Source organism: Oncorhynchus gorbuscha, linkage group LG10 (genome assembly GCF_021184085.1).
Source record: "Oncorhynchus gorbuscha isolate QuinsamMale2020 ecotype Even-year linkage group LG10, OgorEven_v1.0, whole genome shotgun sequence".
Lineage (NCBI taxonomy): Eukaryota > Metazoa > Chordata > Actinopteri > Salmoniformes > Salmonidae > Oncorhynchus > Oncorhynchus gorbuscha.
In genome coordinates, this window is record NC_060182.1 from 73,784,713 (window position 1) to 73,811,441 (window position 26,729).

The following is a 26,729-nucleotide window of genomic DNA, read 5'->3' on the forward strand; positions in this document are numbered from 1 at the left end:
CACACACACACACTTATGTGGAAACCTGCTCGTCAAACATCTCATTCCAAAATCAGGCATTAATATAGAGTTGGTCCCCCCTTTGCTCCTATAACAGCCTCTACTCTTTTGGGAAGGCTTTCACCTAGATGTTGGAACATTGCTGGGGGAACTCGCTTTCATTTAGCCACATTAGCATTAGGCACTGATGTTCGGCCATTTGGCCTGGCTCGCAGTTGGCGTTCCAATTCATCCCAAAGGTGTTCGATGGGGTTGAGGTCAGGGCTCTCTGCAGGTCAGTCAAGTTCTTCCACACCGATCAACAAACCATTTCTGTATGGACCTCGCTTTGTGCATGAGGGCATTGTCATGCTGAAACAGGAAAGGGCCTTCTCCAAACTGTTGCCACAAAGTCAGAAGCACAGAATAGTCTAGAATGTCCTTGTATGCTGTCGTGTTAAGATTTCCCTTCACTGGAACTAAGGGGCCTAGCCAGAACCATGAAAAACAGCCCCAGACCATTATTCCTCCTCAACCAAACTTCACAGTTGGCACTATGCATTGGGGAAGGTAGAGTTCTCCTGGCATTTGCCAAACCCAGATTCGTCCAACGGACTGCCAGATGGTGAAGCGTGATTCATCATTCCAGACAACGCTTTCCACTGCTCCAGAGTTCAATGGTAGCAAGCTTTACACCACTCCAGCCAACGCGTGGCATTGCGCATGGTGATCTGTTCGGACAACCATTTCATGAAGCTGCCGACGAACAGTTGTTGTGCTGACGTTGCTTCCAGAGGCAGTTTGGAACTCGATAGTGAATGTTGCAACAGAGGGCAGATGATTTTTATGCGCTTCAGCACTCATCGGTCCAGTTCTGTGAGCTTGTGTGGCCTACCACTTTGTGGCTGAGCCGCTGTTGCTCCTAGACGTTTCACAACAGCACTTGCAGTTGACTGGGGCTGCTCTAGCAGGGCAGAAATTTGACGAACTGACTTGTTGGAAAGGTGGCAATCGTATGACAGTGCCACGTTGAAAGTTACTGGGCTTTAGTAAGGCCATTCTACTGCTAATGTTTGTCTATGGCGATTGTATGGCTGTGCACTCGATTTTATACACCTGTCAGCAATGGGTGTGGACGTAATAGCCGAAACCACTTATTTGAAGGGGTGTTCACATACGTGTGTCTGTGTATATACCACTAGAATCAGTGACTAATCTGTGGATCCCTAAAGAAGGGGTAAGTATCCAAATCTGCCAGCACTGAAAGTAGAGTATAGACAGCATGAACAAAGAAACTTGTTGTCACAGATCACATAAAAAAATGACCTTAAAAGCATTACGTGAAGGGAAATGGTTATGCCAAATGGCTTATGTCTATGATAACATTAAGAATAGCAGCATTAGATGGGTGGTTGGCCAAATAGTTCAATGGATTGTTAATGAAATGCACTGTCAGCATTTAGAGAATGTGAGACGGAAGGGGAGGAAAGAAAACACTTGGTCTGTGCCATCACTCTCAGGCTCTGGGCATCTTAGCAATGAGTCACCGGTCCCGAGCTTCATACAGCAGTTTGGCAGCCTGTCAGAGAATAGACATAGTACAGGCAGAACTATTCAACCACATACACAGTACATAATGGCAGGTCTGAAGCTTGGATATCACAACATAAATTCCAGTAGTATCAAATATAATTTTCCTTTTAAAACACAAGCCAGCATGTTAATGTGGTGTACCTTGTGCATGGCAGCCAGCCATGAGGAGGCAGTCTTCTTGTCGTCTGCTGCCTCCATGCGTAACTGCTGAGGGTCCTGAGAGCCAGTGGGTTTGTAGTGGAGCAACATGCCACTGGCCCTGGAGTTTCCCCCTGGACACAACACACAGTTAAGCACAGCCTGGTCTCAGACCATACGTAACATAGTAAATGTAAATATGTTATGCATGGTTACATAAGACAGATGGTTACTTAGGGTGGTTGGTCGGGGTGGGAGAGCATATAACACAAACATCTACCAACCCAAATCTCATCATGTACAACTTTAGCATTTTAGCAACTACTGACTACTTTTTAGCATGTTGGCTAACCCTTTAACCGATCTCCTGAACTTAACCCCAACCCCTAGCTAACATTCGCCACTTAGCTAGAATTCGTAACATATTCCACATTTTGCAAATTTGTTAAATATAATACAAATTATAATTCGTAACATATCATATCACCCCCCCCTTAAGATTTAGATGCACTATTGTAAAGTGGCTGTTCCACTGGATGTCATAAGGTGAATGCACCAATTTGTAAGTCGCTCTGGATAAGAGCGTCTGCTAAATGACTTAAATGTAAAAAAAATGTAAATGTAAATCCAAATATTTACCATACGAAACACAACATATAACACTAAATGGAGCGTCTCGGATTTTCGTACAGAATAATACAAAATTCTATAAGACCAGGTTGTTAAGTAAGGTACAGTAACAACACTCACTATCTTGGGATGTACTCTAAAAGCTTCAGCTCAGACTTTGTAAACCAAAACGGCTATCTGGCTGGTGTTCAAACTAATGACCTTGGTGAGAAAAAAAAAGTAACCTTACAACATATCTCAAAAGGACACAATAACAAACATTGATTAAAGAAAACATGCAAGTGCTTCTTTGTTAACGACTGGCATGTGCCATAAATCACTAAGAAATCTATAGACTTGAAAAAATAAAAATATCAGACGTTCACAGAAGAAGTTGATAGGAATGAGGGAATATGTTTGGATGTCTTGAGCTATGAACTGGGTTGTGTTCAGTAGGCAAAGCGGAAGAAAACAGCCCAAACAGGAAGGTGCCACATGGCAACGGTCAAATCAAGTGTTTTGATTTGGTGTTGCCTAATGAACACCAGCCTGGTCACAGTTAGAGGGGCAATGAGACTCACTCTGGGTGTTTAGTTACACACAACCCCCTCCCCCCATGGAAGCATGCATGGGACACGGATTTTAAGGACGTTGTTCTACCACTGATATAAAATGCATGTACAATGATTAACAAAGGCATCCTTATCAAAAGCAGGGCCACAAACACTGGAGGCAGGTGAATTTAAGATGGGGAGGAATAAGGGAGAGGGGGACGAGGGAGTATAACAGTGCTAACCTTCAGAGATATACTGACTGTCCAGCAGACTTGTGTAAGTGTGAATGTCATTCTCTAAAGTCATAAGGAGAAAGGCCAGGCCGCCCAGGGAGAGAGGGAGAGAGTGTTTTAATATTAAAGCAGAGAGGAAACAGTCAGGCACAACCACCACATCAGTATACTTACCATGCTGTTAGATCAGTTAAGGGTTTTCAAATCAATACAATGAAAAGACAGTCAACAGAATTTTACTTTGGATTTATGGTTATACTTCCGGTCATAAAGAGGAGATGGAGCTAGTTCCTCCACCCACAGGAATCCATGTCTCTTAAATCAATAAGTGTTCAAGGAGCTGCACAGTATCGCTGCTGTACGGTCATACTGCCCTCTGTTACTGAGAGCAATCCAGCCAGAGAACATCTGATCCAGAGCTTTACCTTCAGGAGTGGACTCCTCCGTCAACACCTGCATACTGGAGATCCGAGACAGTTCCACCTCAAAATGACTCTCCCCATCGAAGAAAAGATACCTGAGTGGAGAGGGAGATAAGAGACCAAGAGAGGTGAGAGTGATGTACTGAAAGTCATTCAACTGGAAAATGTACATTTTCTAAAGTGGTTCTATCAAAGCACAGATACAGTATATGTACTTCCAGCATTAATCTAAATAACTCCATTCTAGATACTTTCCCTTTGTGTAAAATGTAAAACACTCACGATACCTGTGGTTGTTGGAGAGACGACACATCATGGTCTCAGACATCTTTGAGGTGCCCAAAGTGACAATAAAAGAACCACCTGAGTATGACAGAGAAGTCATTACCAGTGAGTAAAATTTAAAAAGTATACCAATCAAAAAGCCCTCTTTAAATTCATCCAACTGTAGATACCTCCCAGTCCACTGGTGTTGTACTAAAGGATCATCTTGGTTAACACTCAAATCTATCTTAATTTGGTTGTTTACATAGTATAATCTCTCGTGGACAGACAAATGATACAGCATTGTTTGACCATGCTATCTGGCTAACATGACCCCATTAGTCCAAAATGCTACAAGGCTTTCTCTCCAGGTCCCTGCCACTGCAGCAGGCCCTTGCCCTGGAGCTCACCATGCTGCAAATGGATTTTTAATTATGGGCCTGGCTGAGTGGAAGGGGCCTATTTATAACCACACTGGTCTGCACCAACACTCTTCACTAGCCAGGAGGGGGTAGAGCGGGGCAGGACAGCATCACCTCAGACCTAGCCCTGCTCACTAACCGCCCTAATATATATATATATATATATATAATTCATTCCTTTGAACTCACCTCCCATAAGCACTTTGAGCTGTTTGTCGTAGAACTCCATTTCCTTCTGGGAGACCAGGCTGCACTCACCACACTGACGGACTGGGTCGACGAAGCACATCCTGGGCAGAGCCACCTTCTTACTGCAGCACTTATCACAGAAACACCGGCCACACCGCCGACAGTGGTGCTATACATCAAAAGAACAAGAGGAAGGGAAGCAAAAGATCATAACAGGCAAAACAATGTATCCTATTGGCAAAAGTAACATTTTGGCTCAAAGTCAAGTAAAAAAATGTAAATACAGTTATCTGACACAATACATGACCAAAAGTATGTGGACACCAGCGTGTCGAACATCTCATTCCAAAATTATGAGCGTTAATATGGAGTTGGTCCCCCCTTTGCTTCTATAACAGCCTCCATTCTTCTGTAAAGACTTTCAACTAGATGTTGGAAGATTGGAAGCAAGACCCCGCATCATTCAGCCACAATGGCATTAATGAGGTGGGGCACTGATGTTGGGCGATTAAGCCTGGCTCACAGTCAGTGTTCAACTTAACCCCAAAGGTGTTCGATGGAGTTGAGGTCAGGGCTCTGTGCAGGCCAGTCAAGTTCTTCCACATCGATCTTAGAAAACAATTTCTGTATGGACCTCACTTTGTGCACAAGGGAATTGTCATGCTGGAACAGGAAAGGGCCTTTCCCAAACTTTTGCCACAATTGGAAGCACAGAATTGTCTAGAATGTCACTTTATGCTGTGCGTTAAGATGTCCCTTCAATGGAACTAAGGGGCCTAGACCGAACTACGAAAAACAGCCCTAGAGCACTATTCCTCCACCAAACTTTAGTTGGCACTATGCAGTCGGGCAGGTAGCGTTCTCTTGGCATCCACCAAACCCATATTTGTTCTTTGGACTTCATCACTCCAGAGAACGCTTTCCACTGCTCCAGACTCCAGTGGCGGCGAGCTTTACACCATTCCAGCCGACGCTTGGCATTGTGACCTTAGGCTTGTGTACGGCTGCTTGGCAAACATTTCATGAAGCTACCAATGAACAGTTATTGTGCTAACGTTGCTTCAAGAGGCAGTTTGGAACTCCGTAGTGAGTGTTGCAACCAAGGACAGACTATTTTTATGCGCTAAGCGCTTCAGCACTCGATGGTCCCGTTCTGTGAGCTTATGTGGCCTACCAGTTCACGGCTGAGCAGTTGTTGCTCCTAGAGGTTCCACTTCACAATAACAGCACTTACAGTTGAACGGGGCAGCTCTAGCAGGCCAGAGATTTCACAAACTGACTTGTTGGAAAGGTGGCAATCCTATGAACCGTGCCACTTTGAAAGTCACTGTGCTCTTCAGTAAGGCCATTCTACTGCCAATGTTTGTCTACGGAGATTGCATGGCTGTGTGCTCAATTTTATACACCTGTCAGCAACAGGTGTGCCTGAACTAGCCAAATACACTAATTTGAAGGAGTGTCCACATACTTATGTATATTATGGGATCATAGTAAATCAAACCTTTCTTGTAAGGAAGTCATATTTTTTGTCACACTGCATACAGCTTGGGCACTGAAAGAGGAAAAGGACATAATTTTGGTTCACTCAATTTCAAACATGGACACAACAATTTGATTCACAGTTTAAATTGATTACCAAAAGACCTCTCCTTTACACTAAGATGATCACAAACCTAAAGCTTACAGTAACATACCCACAGACTTGATTTATTTAACTAGGCAAGTCAGTTAAGAACAAGTTATTATTTACAAATGACGGCCTAACAGAAGGCAAAAAGACCACTTGTGGGGACAGGGGCTGGGATTAAATATAGGACAATACACAGCACAACAAGAGAGATGCTACATAAAGAGAGACCCAAGTAAAAGTTAGCCTAACACTGACTGTTTTAATGCCACCACATGTCACAGCATCTTAAAGATCAGTGTACCATTCAAATACATGGGTGAAGAGGCAGTGGTGTGACAAGCTGCTGGACAGGTTTACTGTAAGGTTCACACACAGCTATGACTCATGGCCATCCCCCACTCAAGTGTTTTCCAAAGTGGACCCATGTCATAATCATGATTAGCCTGGGTAGCCGCTCGTGGTCTTTATGGATCTCGACTATCGTCTGGGCTTGATGTGCACAGCGACCGGTTTGTACATAAAACATTCTCCATTAAGGCAGCAAAGGCTTTGATTACCTCAACTTGATTTTTTTAATTAAAAAGTGTACATTCTTTATGAAACACATTTTCCACCACCATACCAGAGTGTCTAATTAATAACTAGAATTATAGGAATGATACTTTCTGATGTTGCATTAACTAGGCAAGTCAGGTTGCATCATCAGACCAGTGGAGGCTGCTTGGGGGAGGACAGCTCATAATAAATGGCTGGAGTGGAGCATTTCATTAAATCCACTCCAGCCCTTACCATGAGCCCTTCCTCCCCAATTAAGGTGCCATCAGTCTGTTGTTTACCCCTGGCTGAATGCAGGGCGCAACATCAAGAAGTAGCATTAATACGCATTAGACACTAGCATGGTGGTGGATAATCAAATCCCCCCCCAAAAATGTATTGGTCACGCACACATTTCGCAAGTGTTACGAAATGCTTATGCTCCTAGATCCAAAAGTGCAGTAATCCCTAACAATACATGCAAATCCCAAATATTAAAAAGGAAATATGTATACTGAATAAAAATATCAAATGCAACAATTTTAAAGATTTTACTGAATTAAACACAGTTCATATAAGGAAAATGTATGGACTTCATGACTCAGAATATAGATATGCATCTGTTGGTCACAGATACCTTAAAAAAGAAAAGGTAGAGGTGTGGATCAGAAAACCAGTCAGTATCTAGTGTGACTACTATTTGCCTAATGCAGCACAACATCTCCTTCGTATAGAGTTGATCAGGCTGTTGATTGTGGCATGTGGAGGTCCTGGGCTGGCATGGTTACACATGGTCTGCGGTGGTGAGGCCAGTTGGAAGTACTGACAAATTCTCTAAAGTTACATTGGAGGCAGCTTATGGTAGAGAAATGAACATTTAATGATCTGAAACAGCAATGTTGGACATTCCAGCATGTCAATTGCATGCTCTTCCAAAACTTGAGACATCTGTGGTATTGTGTTGTGTGAAAAAAAATGGCACATTTCAGTGGCCTTTTATTGTCCCCATCACAAGCTGCACCTGTGTAATATCCGCTTCATGATATATGCCACACATGTCAGGTGGATGGATTATCTTGGAAATGCTCACTAACAGAGTGGTAAACAAATTTGTGCACAACATTTCAGAGAAATAAGCTTTTTGTGCGTTTGGAACATTTCTGGGATCTTTTATTTCAGCTCATGAAACCCACACTTCACATATTGCGTTTATATTTTTTGTTCTGAGTATATCACGTGTATAAACATTATTGATATTATATGAATAGAAACATTTGTATACTATATAGAAAAGCAGTAGTTATATAGGATGAGCCTTGACAAGAATACAATATATACATATGAAGTGGGTAAAACAGTATGGCTCAGGTGGGGGAGGTCCTTGATGATATTCTTGGTCTTCCTGTGACACCGGGTGCTGTAGATGTCCTGAAGGACAGGCAGTCAGCCCCCGGTGATGTGATGGGCTGACTGCACCACCCCTCTGGTTACGGATGGTGCAGTTGCCGTACCAGGCGGTGATACAGCCCGACAGAATGCTCTCAATGGTGCATCCGTAGAGGGTCTTAGGGGCCAAGCCAAATTTCTTCAGCCTCCTGAAGTTGAAGTTGGCGGTGTGGATGGACCATTTCACGTTGTCAGTGATGTGCGCGCCAAGGAACTTTTCCCCTACAGCCCCTTCGATGTGGATGGGGGGATGCTCCCTCTGCCGTCTCCTGAAGTCCACGATCAGCTCCTTCGTTTTGTTTACGTTGAGGGAGAGGTTATTTTCCTGACACCACTCCGCCAGGGCCCTCACCTCCTCCCTGTTGGCAGTCTCATCAGTAATCAGGCCTATTACTGTTGTGTCATCTGCAAACTTGATGATTGAGTAGGAGATGTGCATAGCCACACAGTCATGGGTGAACGTCAATAAAGTGTGCATATTTTCCACGTTTTTTTTTTGCCTTCTCTTCATTAAATCTAGTTGAGGAAATCGAAGCCTTTGGAGCCTGAATGAAAAATGTTTTACGTATGAACCGGATGCCGGTGGGCATAAGTGTTTCATCCGGTTGTGCACATCGAGCATAATGGTGGCTGCCCAGGCTAGATCATGATGCATGTAAACATCTCGAAGGGGGGGGACAACTTCTAATTAACAGCAATGACTTGCTGAGGCAACTTTGGTTCTGTATTTTGGTGGCACCTGATGCAAAAGCAGCTAACGTTAGCTACTTGACAACGTAGTTAACTAACTAGTTACTGTATTGGCGGCTCCATGTTGTCTAACTTACTTCACGTCACTAGCTAGAACACTACAGGCAGCTTTGGCATTTATAGCTGAACACGCCAATTCGATACAACTACGACCCGAATGTATTTTTTTGTAACAGGTTAGGAGAATTAACCTAGTACTTTAGGAAAAGTGTTAGTGAAAATGCTCTCCTAACCTAGTGAAAAGTCACTTCGCGACGTATTTGTATCGAAGGAAGAGGCGTGTTTTTAGGGAATCACATTTACAGCTAGCAAACTGCTGAACATTGTTAAAACCAACACATGCCAAATGAAGTAGCTAGGCAGTTATAAAACCATTTTTTTTAAGCACACGTATATTTAATACTAATAATCATACGCCTTTTGGCATTCAATCGTGGGATAAGTAACGTTAGCTGGCTACTGTCCCACTATCAAGTCCGAGCGGCGTTGCCCTATTGTAATTTCCTTTCCAATAGTCTCTTACCTCTTTGTCCGGGACCCACTGGGGTTCATCTAACGAAAAAGGGCTGTTAAACGCTCCATTCTCCGGGACCATTCGAAGTCCACTTGGGCTTCGGACCAATTTCTTGCCATCAGGCACTGTAGACATTTTTCCAGGACCTCTTTTTTTAGCTCATACTGAAAAACATTCATATCGTATTTGATGGACAGAGCCGTTGTCCAATATAAATGCGTGGATTATAATCACTGATGTCATGTGATGAACCGCAGCAAACGAAAAGCAATGTTGTTTTGGTTTTCTGATCCCACCCACATTTTTTCATGACATTTTAGGAAAAACATCTACACAAACTAGAGCTGTGTTCGAATACCCATACTAACATACTGTATAGTATATACTACATACTCTTAGTTCAGCCGTGCGAGAGAGGCAAGTTGAGTTTTCCAGGGTTAGGGTAGTGCTGAAGTTGTCATATGCCGAGGCAGTGAAGAAGGTAGAGGAAGAAGAGTTAAGGGGTAGGAGTGGTGAGAGTAGCAGAGATATACCCGTACAGAAGGATAGGCCAAAAAGTGTTATACGTTTCAGCAAAATTGGATTTTTAGCATTTATAGCAATGGTTATCAGCTGTACTACAGGGATGAAACTGAAATCGCAGAAAATGGAGGTGCGGTGGCAGCTGCAGAGAGGTATTTGGGTGTGCTCAGAAGAGTTCAAGGGTGTGGTGATGTCCCATCCTTTCAGAATGATGGCATGAGGTAGAAATAAATACATTTAATTGGTGGAGTTAATTTTATATAATTTTGAAATTAGTGAATGTAGTGTTAGATGGTAGGGTATTTATTTAGTACATTTTTATTTATCAAGCAAAGTATAAGGGAGTTGTACTCCGGTCTAGTAGGTGGCGGTAATGCAACAAATTGGATGCCAAGCGCCGTTAAACCTCACAGAAGAAGACTATTAGTTCATTTTAGTACACTGTAACGAACGGTATCCTTTCAGTTGAGCGCTTTGCCTGTCTACCGGAAGTTGATACTGTTTATATGGAACCTCTTCCTAGATTGTTAGCATAACAAATGACTAGCTAGACATTTTATGACGGGTGTGTTCTTAAATACAATCTGGAGTGTCAGAGCGCACGCTGGACGCTCTGGCCAGGGAGTAGGGTTGATTCGTGTTCTGACCTTAAAACGACAGTCACGCACCCAAGCTAACTTGCGAGCTACTTCCAGAAGACACAAATGAGAACACCTCACTCTGACTATTCTGCTCGCCCTGGCAGAGCTGGTTTGGCAGTTTTCATGTTATCCAGAGCGCTGGTGACTGTAACTACTACTGGCAACAACTTAATTACGCATTTTGCCGAGGTTTACTGACACCGGCCATATTCAACGGGTTTGTAAATCCACAGTTGTTCTGCACTGGTACATTAGTTCAGGTCGCAATTGTAAATGAGAACTTGTTCTCAACTTGCCTACCTGGTTAAATAAAGGTGAACTAAATAAATGAACATTGACGAGTGTTCTGAAATCGGAGTAGATAGCAGAGCGAATTTATGAAACCACCCAAATGTCCATTGACAACGCAGAAGGCACTTTACCACTTAGCTAAGAATGACGGGAATAATAATGTCAATAAACGTTGGATAGTTAGTAAACATATAGTTAATATACTGGCAATTTTGATGTATTAGTAGCCAGGTAACGTTAGCTAGCTAACATACCGGTACATACTTCTGTAATGATAAGGTATGTGGTTCGTAAGGATAGCGTCGCTAACAAATTGGCAGACAACATAACGTGTAAGGTAACTTATTTGAAAAGTCCTGACTTTATTACATTGCTTAACATTTATCATAAATAGTTCAAGCAATGAATTTGTATCCGCTTTCGTTGGACTTCAGCTGCATATTTTCCGCCTTTTTCTTCAAAGCTATGAAGCCACGCCCATTTCCTGAAATAATTGCATTATCGGCCCTAAAAGCACGGAAATAGTCTCCTCTTATACTTCGTATTTTGATCTTTAATCGGCAGGGTTTCTTGTCATGGATCTTCAATTATAAGCATGTTTTTTTCTCCACACATTATATATGGAATAATCTAGACACTTCTTTGTTTTTAAGAATATTGGTTCAGAAATAATATCCTATTGGTGAGCCAACTTTTTATTTATTATAAAGAATTCTTATCACTACACCTAAATATTTTGCAATTGTTTTAGATACCATTCCCTCATGTGTTGCTTTATTATTCAGGAACGTGTCAAGACCTGACCCTTAGAACATACCTACAATTAATCCTGTTGACTCATCAGAAGGAAAATGTGTTTTTCTTTAGGTCCATTCAACAACAATAGAGCAATTTAAGCAGGATGTTGTATCTATCTATACCTTATGTCATGCCTTACTGGAACGGTTTTACTATTGGGGAAAAAAGTTGGGATGTTGCCACACACATACCTACTTATTAACAAAATTAAGGAAGTGTCTTTTAAAATTATTATTATTATTATTATCCTGCCAACCACTATATGAAGAAGTTTTAAGAAAAACATACATTCAAATTGTACCTTTTGTAATGACCACCCAGAAATGCTGTTGCATCTTTTTTGTCATTGTATTAATGTAAGGAATCTGTGGCAAGACATCAGTAGATTTATAATTGAACACATTTATAAAGATTTTACACCATTATGGAGAGATGTACTGCTTGGATTATTTACCTACGATAGAAATAGGTTGAAACGATGTTATGAAAATAATTTAATTATTTTGGCCAAATTTCATATTAAAAAATGTACATTTACAAACAAAACACCACATTTTCTTACCTTACAAAAACAAATGTAACTATTTTAATACAATTAAATACTCTACCAACAACAAAGATGTTAGAATCTTTGGCATAATAACTATATCTATACTATGACCAATAAGCAAACTATATACTCAATTTACGTAACAAAGTGTGTTTAGTATGAGTATTCAAACACAGATTTCCATGCGAAATTGCTAATATTAAAAAATCCGAAAAAAACGATATGCGCATTTCCCCACCAGAGATGTTTGCATCAAATTGAATTGTTGCAATTAAAAGGCTGTGAGTGATGACATACTACATAAACATACATTTTGATGTTAAGTTCTCATGTACCGAATAAAAAAAACAAGGGTTTCCATCGCATTTTCAACTCAGCTAATGGTTTTCTCACCATATAGCAAGTGTGCCCACTCTGGTATTAGCACGTGCACTCTAACCAAGAGCGCGATCTCCTGTTAAATTCATTATCATTCATTTATTTCATCTGTAGCCTAATAACTGCATTATTTCCCGACGTGTCGTAGTGAGAGGACCACACAACATGTCATCGCGTGACTCCACGTTTATTTCGATATGGTTATTATATCAATATTTACGCATAAAAGCGTTTCCACCGATATTTCCCGCATAATTCAATATACCGACACAAAAATAGATCCACATTGTCTATCTAGCGAATTTAGTTTTGTCGACATTTTTAAAGTTTATCGAAACATTTGTTTCCATTCGGCCTGTCATTACATGTTTTATCCGACACTTACTCGCATAAAAAGGTTGGATGGAAACCTGTTTACATTTAGGAAAAAGTAGGAATAATAACATTGATTTGCAATGGATAACACTACAGATTATTTTGATATGACATAACAAACAAACAATAATTTCTCCACCTATATGATTTCTAATCTATCTTTTAAAAAAATGTTCAAGACTCATTAAAGATGTTAGATTCACTAAACAAGATCAGTTTTTGAAAGTGTATTAATTGATGGGTTACAGATACAGTATGTATAGTCTACTTAATAAAATCCAGTAGGGGGCGCTGAGGGAATTATCATTGTCCTGTATGTCTATCTCCCCTGTCATGCTCTGCTCCATGATCCAATGCTCCTTTACCAGACCCAAATATTATAGAGGGACTAAGAAAAACATTTGTATTATTTTATTCATACAATTTATACCATACAATATATTGTTGAAGGGCAAACACTTCACCACTGTTTATGGGCTGATCCAGCCAGCACAGCAGGCAGCCTAAAGGAGAGAGGCTGGGAGTTTGATCCTATCGTCAGTGCAGCTCATGACATCCCCACACATACACACTCCAGGCCAACCCCAAACAAACAAAAATTGCACTTTCAAAAACAAAGGAACAGATGGACAGTAGAGAGGCTGGTGCATTGACTGTTAAGACCCACTAACAATATGGTAATGTCATCATGAAGATTTCCCAACAGTGTTTCACTGGTGGAGTTTGTTTTGCATGGCCTGTTGCACCAGGTGGGTTGAGATTTCCCTTAAGAACCAATGGAATGGTCTAAAAGGATCAACCGGGGGCACCTGGCCATGCAAAATGAATTCAACCATTAGTTCAGGGCTTGTTGCCCTTCCCCATAGGAATATGTTCATCACCTCAACAGTGACTCAAGAGTACCACTGCTCATAGGATTACTAATGTCAAATAATTAATCACAACGGTCTTTGAGTTTAAGAATAGGATTAATTATCGTTACTGTTTTGCCAGTAAAGCAAAATACGTCAGGATCAATACTTTGAAGAACAAATCATATCTGCTTAGGCATTTGAGGGATTTCATGATCATTTAAGTTTGTAAAAATATGGTCATAAACACAGGGTCAGGGGGTGATTTACATTTCAGAAATTAGGATCCTATTTTCTCTCAACACAGTATACTTGAATTAATGCGTCTGATATAAAATAATACATTTTGTCCTCAATAATTCAATGTCTAGCCCTATGAATTGATGTGCCTTTCTAATCAATTGGACACTGTAGTACCTTACCAGTAACTCTGAGCGAACACATAATGGAGAAAACACAAATAAAGCAGGTTGATGATTGACAGACAAACTGATCAACAGTCAAATGGGAGCATCCAACACATATTTAGCTTACAGGTTTGTGCTTAAATCAACGTTCCTTGCATTTGTATATTCTATCCTGACAAGCACAATGTTACCACAATGTTTTAAGAGTATGATGTTATATATACACATAACAAGGTAAGGCTAAAAGTTTGCACAAGTTAATCACATGCTTCGTTGTGTGTTACACATGTAAAAGTTTTTCAAATTACCAACTGCATTCTGCATAGAAAAGCCTATGCCCGTTACTGAGCCACTAAATATATATACATATATATACATATACATATATATATATATATATATATTTTTTATTAATGTTTTTACAAACTGCAGTATAAAGTTAACTATACCACAGACCTCTGTTTGAAATGCTCAAACAATTTCTTGTATTTACTAAGCAAATGACTCACTACACTGTGGTACACTCTGCTCATGACAGTTAGCTTGTTCATCATTAAAATAAGTCCTGTTCCTTGGACAGTCTAACCGGTGTTTTCCCTTTATCCCTAACTAGTGCTGTTCCTGGTGAGGGACTGGGGGCGACCCTGGTCCTATGCTTTCTAAAGTCAAATGTTAGTCACCTTCCTTACATAAGAGAACGATATCACACATCCCCATCAACAGCCCACATTAACACAGTCCACCAAACAAGCAGTCCACACCCATGTCAAGGGTCAGTAGGGTGATGTCTGTGAACCAAAATAAAGCATGCTCCAGAAACAAAAAAACACTCATTTTAAAGTTTTGAGAACAAAGTAACACGATGCAAATGTGGTGGTGACAGACCTGCAATAGATCGATTAAAAAATTTCACTTTTTGGTTGGATATTCATAAAGTACAAGTCCTTTAACATTAATTTCACTCTTTATACACAGTCTTACTCTTAATTCATCATTCAACATCCAGAAACAGACTGGTACAAATTGTTAAACAATGTTTCTACTCTAGATTGTAACAATGTTATTCACCTATTACTGGAAATTGCATTTGACCGTAACAGGTTGGTGTTAAATATCTTGTGCAGTCAGTGTATAATATCAAAACTAGCCTGGCTAGTGATCTTCTGTTCTGTGACAATCCTGAGAAATCGACAAGATATACTTCATGTGCCAACACAACGCTCCTGCCTCATAACTTCATATACATGGAGCAGTTTCTTCAATTGCAGTAAGTAATATCACTATAAAAAGAGGCAGAACTATCCGTTTATAGAACTCTGATGCCAAGAAACAAAAGATTCCCCCAGAGCAGCGTAGGAAATACAATAAAACAATTTACACAACCCAAATGTACACATTAAACTTCATATAAGCACAGCCATCACTTCAATAAAGACACACAGGACATTCATTTCGAAGTAAAAGGGGGAATGAGATACTCTATTGCGACCTCCTGAACTGCTCACCTATTCCGTTAAAGTGATAACCAAATTATCTAAGTTATTCTTTAGATCTGTGGAGGAAAGGTAGAAAAAAGCAACCACACAGAAAATAAAAATGAATGTTCTCTCTCATGAGCACTCAATCACAAAAATATAGGTGCACACTTACATCCACTCACACTTGACTTAGCATTATACACTTGTCCTTCATTATAACTAATCTCATGTTGCAAAAATATATTTTGATATTAAGAGAAAACATTTCAATAAAAACACCCTCTAAGAAAACCAGTGACTAGATCAAAGTGCAATGAGATTGTTAAACCTACGTGCTGTAGCCAGCTGTAGTGAGCAGATGGACGGTTGTGTGTGGTTTAGGAAGGGTTTGTTTGGTTTAACCTGGGGGGGGGTGTAACAGTTAATCAGCTATGTACAGGATTATATTGGAGGGGGACAGCTCATAGGCGGAGGCAGGATCTGGAGGTTGGGGTGGGGGGGGGGGGTCAGGAGACTGATCCCACGACCTTTCACCTCTCCACTCAGTTCTAACCTTCAATGTGCCAGGTCATTGTGGCTGGCACTCAGGTCACGACTGTTTGTCAGATGATTATTTTGCTCCTAGAGAAGGTAACAGAGGGAATAGGATTCAGAATAGGTTGAAGAAGTACAACAAAAAAACTATTCATGTAGAGGGTCCAACATCACAGATAAAACATCCTTCACATTTCCATGAAGAAAATGTCTGTTTTTCTTGAATATATAAAATATTTACATTTTATTTAACTAGGCAAGTCAGTTAAGAACAAATTCTTATTTTCAATGACGGCCTAGGAACAGATTCAATATATATAGATTCAGTGCCTTGAAAACATATTTATACCCCTTGACATTGAGGTGTTACAAGCCTGATTCAAAACAGAGTCATTTAGTTTTTTTCCTCAACCATCTACATACAATACCCCATGATGGCAAAGTAAAAACATGTTTTTAGAATTTCTGCAAATTTATTGAACATTTAATACACAAATCTCTCATATACACAATTATTCACACCCCTGAGTCAATACATGTTAGAATCACCTTTGGTAGCGATTACAGCGGAGTCTTTCTGGGTAAGTCTAAGAGCTTTATACATCTAGATTATATAATATTTGCACATTATTCTTTTAAAAATTCTTCAACCTCTGTCAAATTGGTTGTGGATCGTTGCTAGACAACCATTTTCAATTCTTGCCATAGATTTAAGCAGATTTAAGTCAAACTCGGCCACTCAGGGACATTTACAGTCTTCTTCGTAAGAAAGCGTAGATTTGGCCTTGTTTTAGATTATTGTCCTGCTGAAAGGTGAATTCATCTCCCACTGTCTGGTGGAAAGCAGACTGAACCAGGTTTTCCTCTAGCATTTTGCTTGTGCTTAGCTCCATTCAGTTTATTTTTTATCCTGATAAACTCCCCCGTCCTTAACGATTACAAGCCTATCCATAACATGATGCAGCCACCAATATGCTTGAAAATATGGTGTGATAACTCAGTAATGTGATGCATTTGATTTGCCCCAAACATAACCCTTTGTATTCAGGACAAAAAGTGAATTGCTTTGCTAAAATCTTTGTAGTATTATTGTAGTGCCTTGTTGCAAACAGGATGCATGTTTTGGAATACTTTGATGTACAGGCTTCCTTCTGTCATTTAGGTTAGTATTGAGGAGTAACTACAATGTTGATCCATCTTCAGTTTTTTCTTATTATAGCCATTAAACTTCTGTTTTAAACAATGTTTTAAAGTCACCATTGGCCTCATGGTGAGATCCCTGAGCGGTTTCCTTCCTCTCCGGCAACCGTGTTAGGAAGGACGCCTGTATCTTTGTAGTAACTGGTGTATTGGCACACAAAAGTGTCATTAATAACTTCACCATGCTCAAAGTGATATTCAGCATCCGTTTTTATTGTATTCTTTACCAATCTACCAATAGGTGGCCTTTGCGAGACATTGGAAAACCTCCCTGGTCTTTGTGGTTGAATTGGTTTTTGAAATTCACTGCTCGACTGAGGGGCCTTACAGATCATTGTATGTGTGGGGTACAGAGATGAGTTAGTCATTTAAAATCATGTTAACACTATTGCACACAGAGTGAGTTCATGCAACTTGTTAAGCACATTTGTACTCCTGAACAGATTTCGGTTTACCGTAACAAAGGGGTTGAGTACTTGACTCAATACATTTCAGCTTTTCATTTTTAATGAATTAGTACAAATAAAAAATAAACATAATTCCACTTTGACATTAGGGGGTATTATATTTAGGCCAGTGACCAAAAATCTTAATTTAATCAATGTTAAATTCAGGCTGTAATACATAATGGAAAAAGTCAAGGGGCGTGAATAAGGCACTGTTGAGTATCGCTATTGAATATTTGGGGAATGTGGTACATAACATAAATGAGATGTCAAAATCTGGAGCTCGGTGACAGTGATGAGTGGTGCACAGACCGGCACTGTATTCTGGAGTCACACCCTTATCGTATGGTGGATTGGCAGAACCAGTATATCACCATGTAGAAAGGTCCCATTGTCCAGTGATGCATATTCTCAAATCAAACCATTCAGATGAATCTTTCTGAACAATTGATACAAGTCAGTTAATAACAGGAGTAAAACTTTTTTTAAAGTTTGCTGTTGATCATCTGGTTGCAAACAATTATCCCTGGTTCATCTTTGATCTCATTTCCTCGCTCATCATACAGCCACAGAAATCAACTGTCAAAAGGTGTTATTTCCCACATCTGCCTTGCACATCATTCATTATTGCAATTTGTGACTAAGGGGTTATAAATGAGAGAGAACACCATGAAAAAACTTGTTAGTCTGTGAACCACTGATGTTCCCACACACATGTTCGCCATTTCATTAGTGACCAATTTCTGAGATGACTGCCCAGGTGAAGAGGGGCAAGGGCCAGTTTGATCACAGATCACAACCAAGAGGACCATTGGGAATTTGAGTTTCATAAAGTGAGGTCTCAGAGAGTAGTGTAAGAAAATGAGGTAGATAAAGAAACAAAGGGGAGGATGAGCGAGAAGAGACCCAGAAAACAATGGGGCAAGATTGGGTGATGTGAAAGATGGAAAGATGGAGAGGGAGAGACAGTTGAGCTCCTTACTTGGTAGAGGTCTCCGGCAGCATTGTCCACCACGTTTAGAACACCTAGTGAACTGGCTCGCTTCATGCTGCATCCAGAACAGTGACATGCAAGGAGATGTCGGTGAGGGGTCGAGGGTCAGGAGTGAGAAGGACATGTGGCCAATGGAGATGGTATGTGGGTTAATAACTATAATGAGACCCACACACATGTTAGTTTCCCCAGACAATGCCCCCACACAAATACATAAAGCATGAGCTAAATCATACTCTTTAACCCTGGTTAAATTCGTGGTACCACACCTGTACATTTGTAAGTAGAATCTTTGAAGCCGAATGCGCTGGAAAGCACAGCAGACTTTTTTACAAAATATCCAAATCAGTAGTTCAGTCAAATGCCATTTTTTGGCTTTTCTTTACCCTATAACATGTGGGTTGAAGGACATACTTAACAAAAGTTAATGTGTGACAAAGCAATTGATTAAAGGGAGTATTTTGAGCCAAATACATTTGTGCCTGTTGCAAGGGGAAGAATATTGTTTTGTATTGATCAATACAGAGTTCTCTACTGTCTCCTGGATTAGAGAGAAGTCATCATAATGGGGTTAATTCAACATCGAAGAGTTAGAAGCAAAAAGAGGAAAATGAGTCAAAGAATACAGAATTCCAGCAAACAGATGAGGCATGCTGTAGCCATTCGCTTGGAAAAGTTTATTTGTCGATAAAAGCACAACACAGCACAGCACAGAATATTAGAATATTAAAATAAAAGATGCCCATGCAGAAAAAAAAAGTTATGACAAAATATTCACCAAGAAACTATTGAAAATTAACACTAATATTTGCACCTTCTCAAAATTGTGAAAAAAAACAAGACAATATGGCAAGAAAATAAATAAAATACACATTTCATAGGCAGAAATACAAACATTTGAAAGCAGACAATGAGTAGTAGTAGTGTGGTTATCTAAAGCGCTCAGCCATTCTCTTTAGTCTCCAGATTGTACTCTGTGTACAACAGAATAAACCAGGCAGAGCAACAGATGTGACTTTTTATACAAATGATAAGGACATTAAATAGAGAAGCTCCTGACTGAGGCCCTTTGTGTCCTAGTACTCTGCCCAACTCTCTCTGCCAGTCAGCTTGAAGCACTTGCTACACTGGACATATCCACACAGGCAACATAGTCTGTAATACTACCCTGCTTCTAGAGTGATATTGTGCCAGTGAGTTAGTACCAGTCACAATATGTGGCATTCATAGTGTATGCCAGTGAAAGTGCACAAGTATCGGCCGCTTGAATGTGTTAGTGCAATCCCCAGTGATTCATGACTTGTACCAAACAGGACTCAGAGATACACAGAGTTAACCCACAGCAGAGTAGAGATCCCTCCAGCAGAGGGGTGGCTCAGTCTTTTCTAGGCAGATCTAGTGGCAGCACACCAATCCAGTGGAGCGAGGTGGAGAGGAAGGGCCTCACCTATGGGGCCCTCTGTGCATTAGGGGTCAAGGGTTCAAAGGTGAGGTGGATAGTTACCCAGGGTTTTTGGGCTCGCTCTCCCGTGAGCCACCGCCCTTCAGCTTGCGGACCAGTTTCTCGCTGCTGCGGCGAATAGAGGCACGGAGTTTACTGAAGGAGCCGCTCCGCTTCAGAGAACCAGAACCGTCCTGATGAGAGAGGCCAGAGGGTTACACTCTCACGCACACACAGAGATCTGGTTCAGGAAATTATTTTCATAGACATGTGTCTGCATGTGTGATGGACTGTGCATATGAGAGTGTGCTTGTCATGTGCATCTGATTAGACTCTCTATTCAGACAAAATGTCAAGCTCAGTGTGCTATTCAGAAATGATGCTATAAAGAAATCAGAGAAGCCCTCCAAACACCTCTTATGAGGCCATGCTGTCACAATAGTTATCTTGGGTCAACAGAGAACAGCAATTAAAATCCCAAGGCAAACATGTTGCTTTGCCTGCCTTATTTTCGAGAGGGAACAAACAAAGAGGCTACAGGCAAAGATCTGGGTGAGCAAAGAGTTAAGTTTTATTAGAAGTTAAGAAAGACAGTGTAAGATCTGATGCACAGACAGACACGACAGAGTAGATTAGTAGAGCAGATTCCGCACTGCAGAGCAAGGCTTGTCCCACCCCTCTGTCCTTTACCCTCCCACCCATTCCCCATTTGTCTATGTATATACAGTAATATACAGGAGCTGCCATGTCTTCTGATGCCCCCTCGTGATCATGACATCACAACACTTAAGTTAGACATCAATAGGAGCATATGGAGCACGGGATCTAACACTAAAGAAATCCGACAGTAGCCTGGTGCCACCACGGTGCACTGAGAGAGCATACAGTATGATTATCATGCCACCAGCTCATAGTATTTACAGTATGTTAGTTAAATCACTACGAGCAAGCGCAGTCCGGTATGCATCGGTCAGTACTAGTAAATGCTAAACACTCAACACCACCACACAGAGATAGTTAGAAACTCCTCAAGCGAGAGAGCGAGGAGACAGAGTATTTAAGTACAGTAAAGAGTAAGATAAGGTAATGGCAGGAGGGGCTTGGAATGGTTCTGGGACAGAGCCCAGAACCCCTGTCCCATTGACATTGGATAGAGCTGGGGTCAGCTTGGCCCAATGTGTCCCTGTAGAGTAACCAGACAGACAGCCCAGAGGAGAGCAGGGGACCAGAGTCTGAAGAGAGGACAACTGCAAAGCTGGAGGGGTGGCAGGCGAGCAGGCGTCCATCATGCAGAAGACAAGTTTTTAGAACCACAACAAGGCATCTGGAGTTATGCCTGCCAGTCAGACAGGGATGGAGAGAGAGAGGTAGACAGAATGAAAGAGGCAGAGGGTATTGAAAAATAGAGATGAAGAGGAGGTAGAATAAAGTGAGATGGGGAGAGAAAAATGTGGAGTTGGTAAAAGGAAACAAGAGGAAGTCAGACAGACAGAAGCAGTAAGCCAAAGGATTTCCTCCTCAGAGACATTATTTCTCCACAGAGTTGTGGATGTGCTTTACTACTGCATAAGGAAGCAACACTCAACAGTTGCAACAACTAAGGAGCATAACAGGAGAAAGGAATCTTAAAGCAACAAAATAAAAAATAAAAATAGACCCTAGTAAAAGTAAGAGTGAAAAATCATGAATGAATGAATTAAAGAAGCCTTAATACATCAACTGATCATAAACATCCAACCCCCTCAAATATAGGCTGAGTGCATCCAACTGAAGCAAAGGTAGCATGGATCTGGGGTTTTAACTGCTGTTCCCAGTCTTTGACCTCAGAGCCTTAATGACCAGTTAAAGCATCTCTCATAATATATAACATGGAGTTAACGAGTATGAGCTGGCCAGTATGAGCTAACCAGTATGAGCTAACCAGTATAAGCTAACCAGTATGCTGCTGAATTTGGTAGTTATGTCATTTTTAAAGCAAATTAATAGAACTTTACTTAATGAATATAAGAGGCTTTTACTCAATTCAGTATATTAAAAAAAGATATATCCACAAAACAGCCAACATGACTATTTACCCAAAATAAAAAAACATTTAGATTCTTCAACTCCAACCAGCTTGTGTATTCTAACCCTGTTTGGTTTCTATAAAAAAAAATCTAGTCAATTCCCTGTACAAAGCCATCGGCCATTTTCCACAGCCAAGTTCAGAAGGCCTGAGGCTCAACCATAGGCAAATCAAATCACCGGAAAAAAATGGAAAAGAGGAGAGATACTGTGTCTGGAGAACAGTCCGTCTTCACACAGTTATATCATAGTTGCACACACAATAGCACACGTTTTACTCAGACAGGAGACAAGTTAGCCCACCACAGAATGCACAGACAAGGGGATGCAGACAGTAGACAATTAGAATCACTCAGAGTAATGGGACAGGCCCAGGGCGGGATGCTGCCCCACCTCTACCTGGTAACAAGCTGCCACTAGATTCAGAGGAAAAGACAGCAGGAGAACTGTATCACAATCAACATGCATGTATAAGTCTGTCCATCCAGTATGTATTATGCCTCTGACAGAGGATACAGCTGTACAGGTCACAAACACATACTGTAGGTGCTTGAGCGCGCACACACACACACACACACACACACACACACACACACACACACACACACACACACACACACACACACACACACACACACACACACACTACAATAATGACATCCCATACCCAAACACACACATGATGAAAGTGTCAGAGGGAGTGTCAGATGTACAGTACAGAGCCCACATGCATCAGTAGTGATGAGAACATGAATAAGTCACCATGGCAACATTAGAGGTGTGGTTTAACACACAGGTTAACATACTAACTGGATAGTGTGAGTGTCTGACAGACCCAGTCCAATAGGTGTACAGTAGAGAACACAGTTTAGGAATGTGTCTGAGCCCAGTCACCCCGGAGCCTTGAGGTGCAGACCAGGCAGGCAAGGGACTCCCAGGAGGAGATGCTGATTGGTTATCTTGAACACTACGGTTACTGTTGCTACGGGAGCAGGAAAGTTCTGAATAGCAGACTACAGCAGTGAATGTTGTGTAGTTCGCAAACATACACTGTGACCAAGTGGACTTTACTGCAGTAATCAGATAAAGACAGAGGGAATAGCTACTGCATGGAAAGGATGTGTTAGTTGTGAGCAAAATACTGCTGCTGCAAGCATAAAAGAAGCATAAAAACATATTGCTGGCACAGAGGTCTGGGAAGAAATACGTTTTCCGTAAGTAGCTGGAGTGTTCACTCCGTTAGTTGAGGACTATAAGCATCGGTGTAGAGTAGAAGCATTAATGTAGAGCTGAGGTGATTATTATCACATTCAATCAGCATTACAACTTATAACTAGCTTTCACACCAACAATAGGGAGTCAGAGAGAATCTAGGAGAGTTCCCATCAATGATACCACTGGAAACTCAGCCCTTATCAAATAATTTACAAGTTGAAGAGGATATGCACTTTAAGAAGGTAAGAAATAACTTTTTCTCTAAGGGGTGTGTCTGTACCCCCTCCCTACACCGTGTGTGGCCTGGGCTGTGTACTGTACTTACCCCGTTCCACTCCACGCTCATACTCACTTCCTCGCCCCCGTCCGGGCCGCTCTCGTACTTGACCGTGGTGTCGGAGGTCAGACTCTCACGGCTCCGCTGCTTCTCCTGCTCCTCCGGCTCGCTCAGAACATCCGCCACACTCTGCTTGTGCACTGTGTCCAAACCCTGGCCACATTGACAGGATACACACACATTAACAAACACATACAGACACATTATGAACCAAATAAACACATACAAAGATGATAAAGACAGCTAAATAAAAAAATCTGGAGCATTTTCATGAGCCATCTACAGTGATCAACATCATGTGTTGGAAAGGCAGGACAGTTGAAAGGCAGGACCTGCTAATTTCAGTTAAGCTGCTGGACCAATGATACTCCAACAGTGCATTCACCTTGAGTTTCATATGACCCTGGCCTGGAAAATCTTATTCAAGCATGTGAGTGTCAGAAGAGGACAGTGGTCACACCTGTTTTCTGGAGCGCTTGGCTGCCTCCTCCAGTGTCTCTGCCGCCTCAAATTTACCCTGCCGCCTGTAGAGGGCGCCCAGATTCTTCAGGGTGGTGGTTACTGTGGGGCTGGGGGCAGACATTATAAACACATCATGAACTAATGATGTAATCACATACAGAACAGTCCATGAGTTTCCAGACTCAACACAGACCTGTCTACTTTACAGGCCTTGTACCAGCCCCCATACTCTCCGAACAGGGAGCCGTCCTGCTGCTTTCCCTAGAGAAGAGAAGAACCACCACATCCATCAGTTGTCAGGATTTAAGGAATTCAAACGCTAATGACAAACACCCACCCCTATTCATGGGTTGCACGTTTGTGAGCATTCTACTCAATGCATCCTTATTTGGTCTAAAGTGCATTGCTGTGGCTTGAAAACACAATGACACTTCTAAAGAAGATAAATAATTAGTAGGAAAACCCTTTGTCATCAATTTGATGTCGCCAGATTGACTTTAGATGCAGTATAACATTAGCTAACGTAAACTCCCCATTCCATACAAATGTGCGCAACCGCAACATTCAAACGAGGTTACAAAAGAAAACTAATGTGACTGTAACGACTGTGTTGACTTCAAATTCGGGGGTGTGAACTAGGTTTCGATTCAAGCGTTGATCGACATGGTAATGGCTCTATACTATTGGAGAAAAGTTGAAAAAAAACGGACCCTCCGTTACATCGTGACGTGTCATGTTGTAACGTACAGCACGCATAAAGCAACTATTTCTGTCTTACAATCTCTCCACCAGGTGTAGCACTTCTCTCATAATTTAAAAACTAAAAATGGACAGTGACGGGGTAAGGTGGGGATACCTAGTCATTTGTTGCGTCATTACTGCATCATCATTCTCAAAGCCACTGTTTACTTCTAAGATCACTTTAGAACCGCCCTAACAACCCGATTCAAATTCAACACAAACCTTCACATAGGTGTTTAATGACACATTATATAAACTCTTCATAGTGTTTTATTTACATTTTAGAGGCGATAAGGTGATAAATTGGACAGATTGAAAAAGTTATTTTCCCACACAACAGCTCTCCTTCCCACTAACACGCATTAGTTTCGCTTCCCCACCCGCCATTTTTAAAACGACCCAACGGGGCTCATTGCCGTCTTGAATTGGGGTGGCAGGGTAGCCTAGTGGTTAGAGCATTGGACTAGTAACCGGAAGGTATTAAGTTCAAATCTGTCGTTCTGCCCCTGAACAGGCAGTTAACCCACTGTTCCTAGGCCGTCATTGAAAATAAGAATTTGTTCCTAACTGACTTGCCTAGTTAAATAAAGGTAAAATAAAATGCAGAAACGGGCAGCGTTTAGGTCATGTTATTTATTCTGTTGGAAAGGGGAGAAATTGTGCTTTACAATGGTATTGACATTACAGTTGATCTGGAAGTATTACGTTTTTGAGGCGCTAAAATAAGGGCAATTGTACGGACCAAGGCAATGTACAAAAGTGAGTGAGTTTACATTAGTTAGCTAAGATAGGTAACAAAAATCTGGAGGTCTCCTCTAATGTTAGCATTGCTAGCTATTTTCTGACAAACTTTGCTAGCTAATGACAACATTGGCATCTGTCTAAATGTACATTTGCCAACATAATGATAAAGTTGTTTCCTACTAAATATGTGCCTACTTTATCAATGCCATCGTATTCCCAAGTCCCCAGAGTGTAATTTAGACGACAGTCATTCGCCCCGGTTCAAATTAATTAGCCCTCTTTCTACTTTTGAGCATCAATATGGCTGCAGCATCTGTATAACATTGATAACAATGGCAATGACGTGACCGAGGTGCAACACATTAATAGCAAAACTGTTGGTCACAAAGAAATTACCAAAATATTCCAGCTAATTCTGGACAAATTATACGGAACCGTAAAATGAGATCTAGAGTAAATTAACCGATCTGAGACATGTTAACTTAACCTAATATACATAAGTAATAAAGAGAGAGGTGGGAAATTGAGAGATAACAGTTCATCACAATTTCTTCAGCAGTCTAAATTGATGACCCTTTCATACCGTGACTGAAACACTTTTCCCTGTCGGTTGTGAAAGTTCCGCCACAAGTCAGTAGTGACACATGCCATATGCCATGGCCATTAGTGAAAGTGGACCCTCTATCATCCCCCTCACAAACACACACTCTCACCTTGCTCTGTTCCTCTCTCTCCTCAGCATGCATCCAAATGGGTTTGTTCTCATCTGTAGAGCCAGAGACCAAAAACAACAATCAGACACATGCAGGTCCAAAAATATATTGACAGACATTCAGGCAGTCACCCAGGCAGCAGGGTGCTCGACCTGGTCTGGCTCAAAGTATTAGAACATTCAACTGAAAGGTCACTGTTGTTTTCAGAAGCTCATTTCCACTAAAATGATGACAGCAGCCTGAAAGCATGAACTTTTACATGTATTTATT

General features: G+C 41.1%; 2 protein-coding genes across 13 annotated transcripts in view; both read right to left on the bottom strand.

Annotated features, from left to right (window-relative positions):
• Positions 1–986: 986 nt before the first annotated feature.
• Positions 987–9,476, bottom strand: LOC124046537 (zinc finger FYVE domain-containing protein 21-like). 3 transcript variants are annotated; one of them, XM_046366997.1, is made up of 8 exons: positions 9,287–9,474; positions 5,905–5,955; positions 4,404–4,572; positions 3,816–3,891; positions 3,532–3,623; positions 3,116–3,169; positions 1,714–1,844; positions 987–1,558 (listed from the first exon to the last, which is right to left on the bottom strand). In XM_046366997.1, the coding sequence occupies exons 1-8, from the start codon at positions 9,410–9,412 to the stop codon at positions 1,523–1,525; spliced, it is 735 nt and encodes a 244-aa protein (XP_046222953.1). In that variant the 5' UTR covers positions 9,413–9,474; the 3' UTR covers positions 987–1,522. The 3 variants fall into 3 exon arrangements, with proteins under 3 accessions (XP_046222953.1, XP_046222955.1, XP_046222956.1); XM_046366999.1 differs by lacking the exon at positions 5,905–5,955 and having other exon boundaries at positions 9,287–9,476; XM_046367000.1 differs by lacking the exon at positions 3,116–3,169 and having other exon boundaries at positions 9,287–9,471.
• Positions 9,477–13,228: 3,752 nt separating this feature from the next.
• LOC124046538 (kinesin light chain 1) overlaps positions 13,229–26,729 on the bottom strand; it is a 37,835-nt gene continuing 24,334 nt past the window's right edge. For 2 of the 10 annotated variants that reach the window (XM_046367002.1, XM_046367003.1), the window contains exons 10-15: positions 26,460–26,512; positions 24,455–24,522; positions 24,260–24,368; positions 23,788–23,952; positions 20,247–20,377; positions 16,197–18,797 (exon numbers count right to left, since the gene is read on the bottom strand). In XM_046367002.1, the coding sequence (XP_046222958.1) occupies positions 18,590–18,797; positions 20,247–20,377; positions 23,788–23,952; positions 24,260–24,368; positions 24,455–24,522; positions 26,460–26,512 (734 nt within the window). In that variant the 3' untranslated portion in view covers positions 16,197–18,589. The other 8 variants (XM_046367006.1, XM_046367005.1, XM_046367008.1 and 5 more) reach the window with 8 other exon arrangements.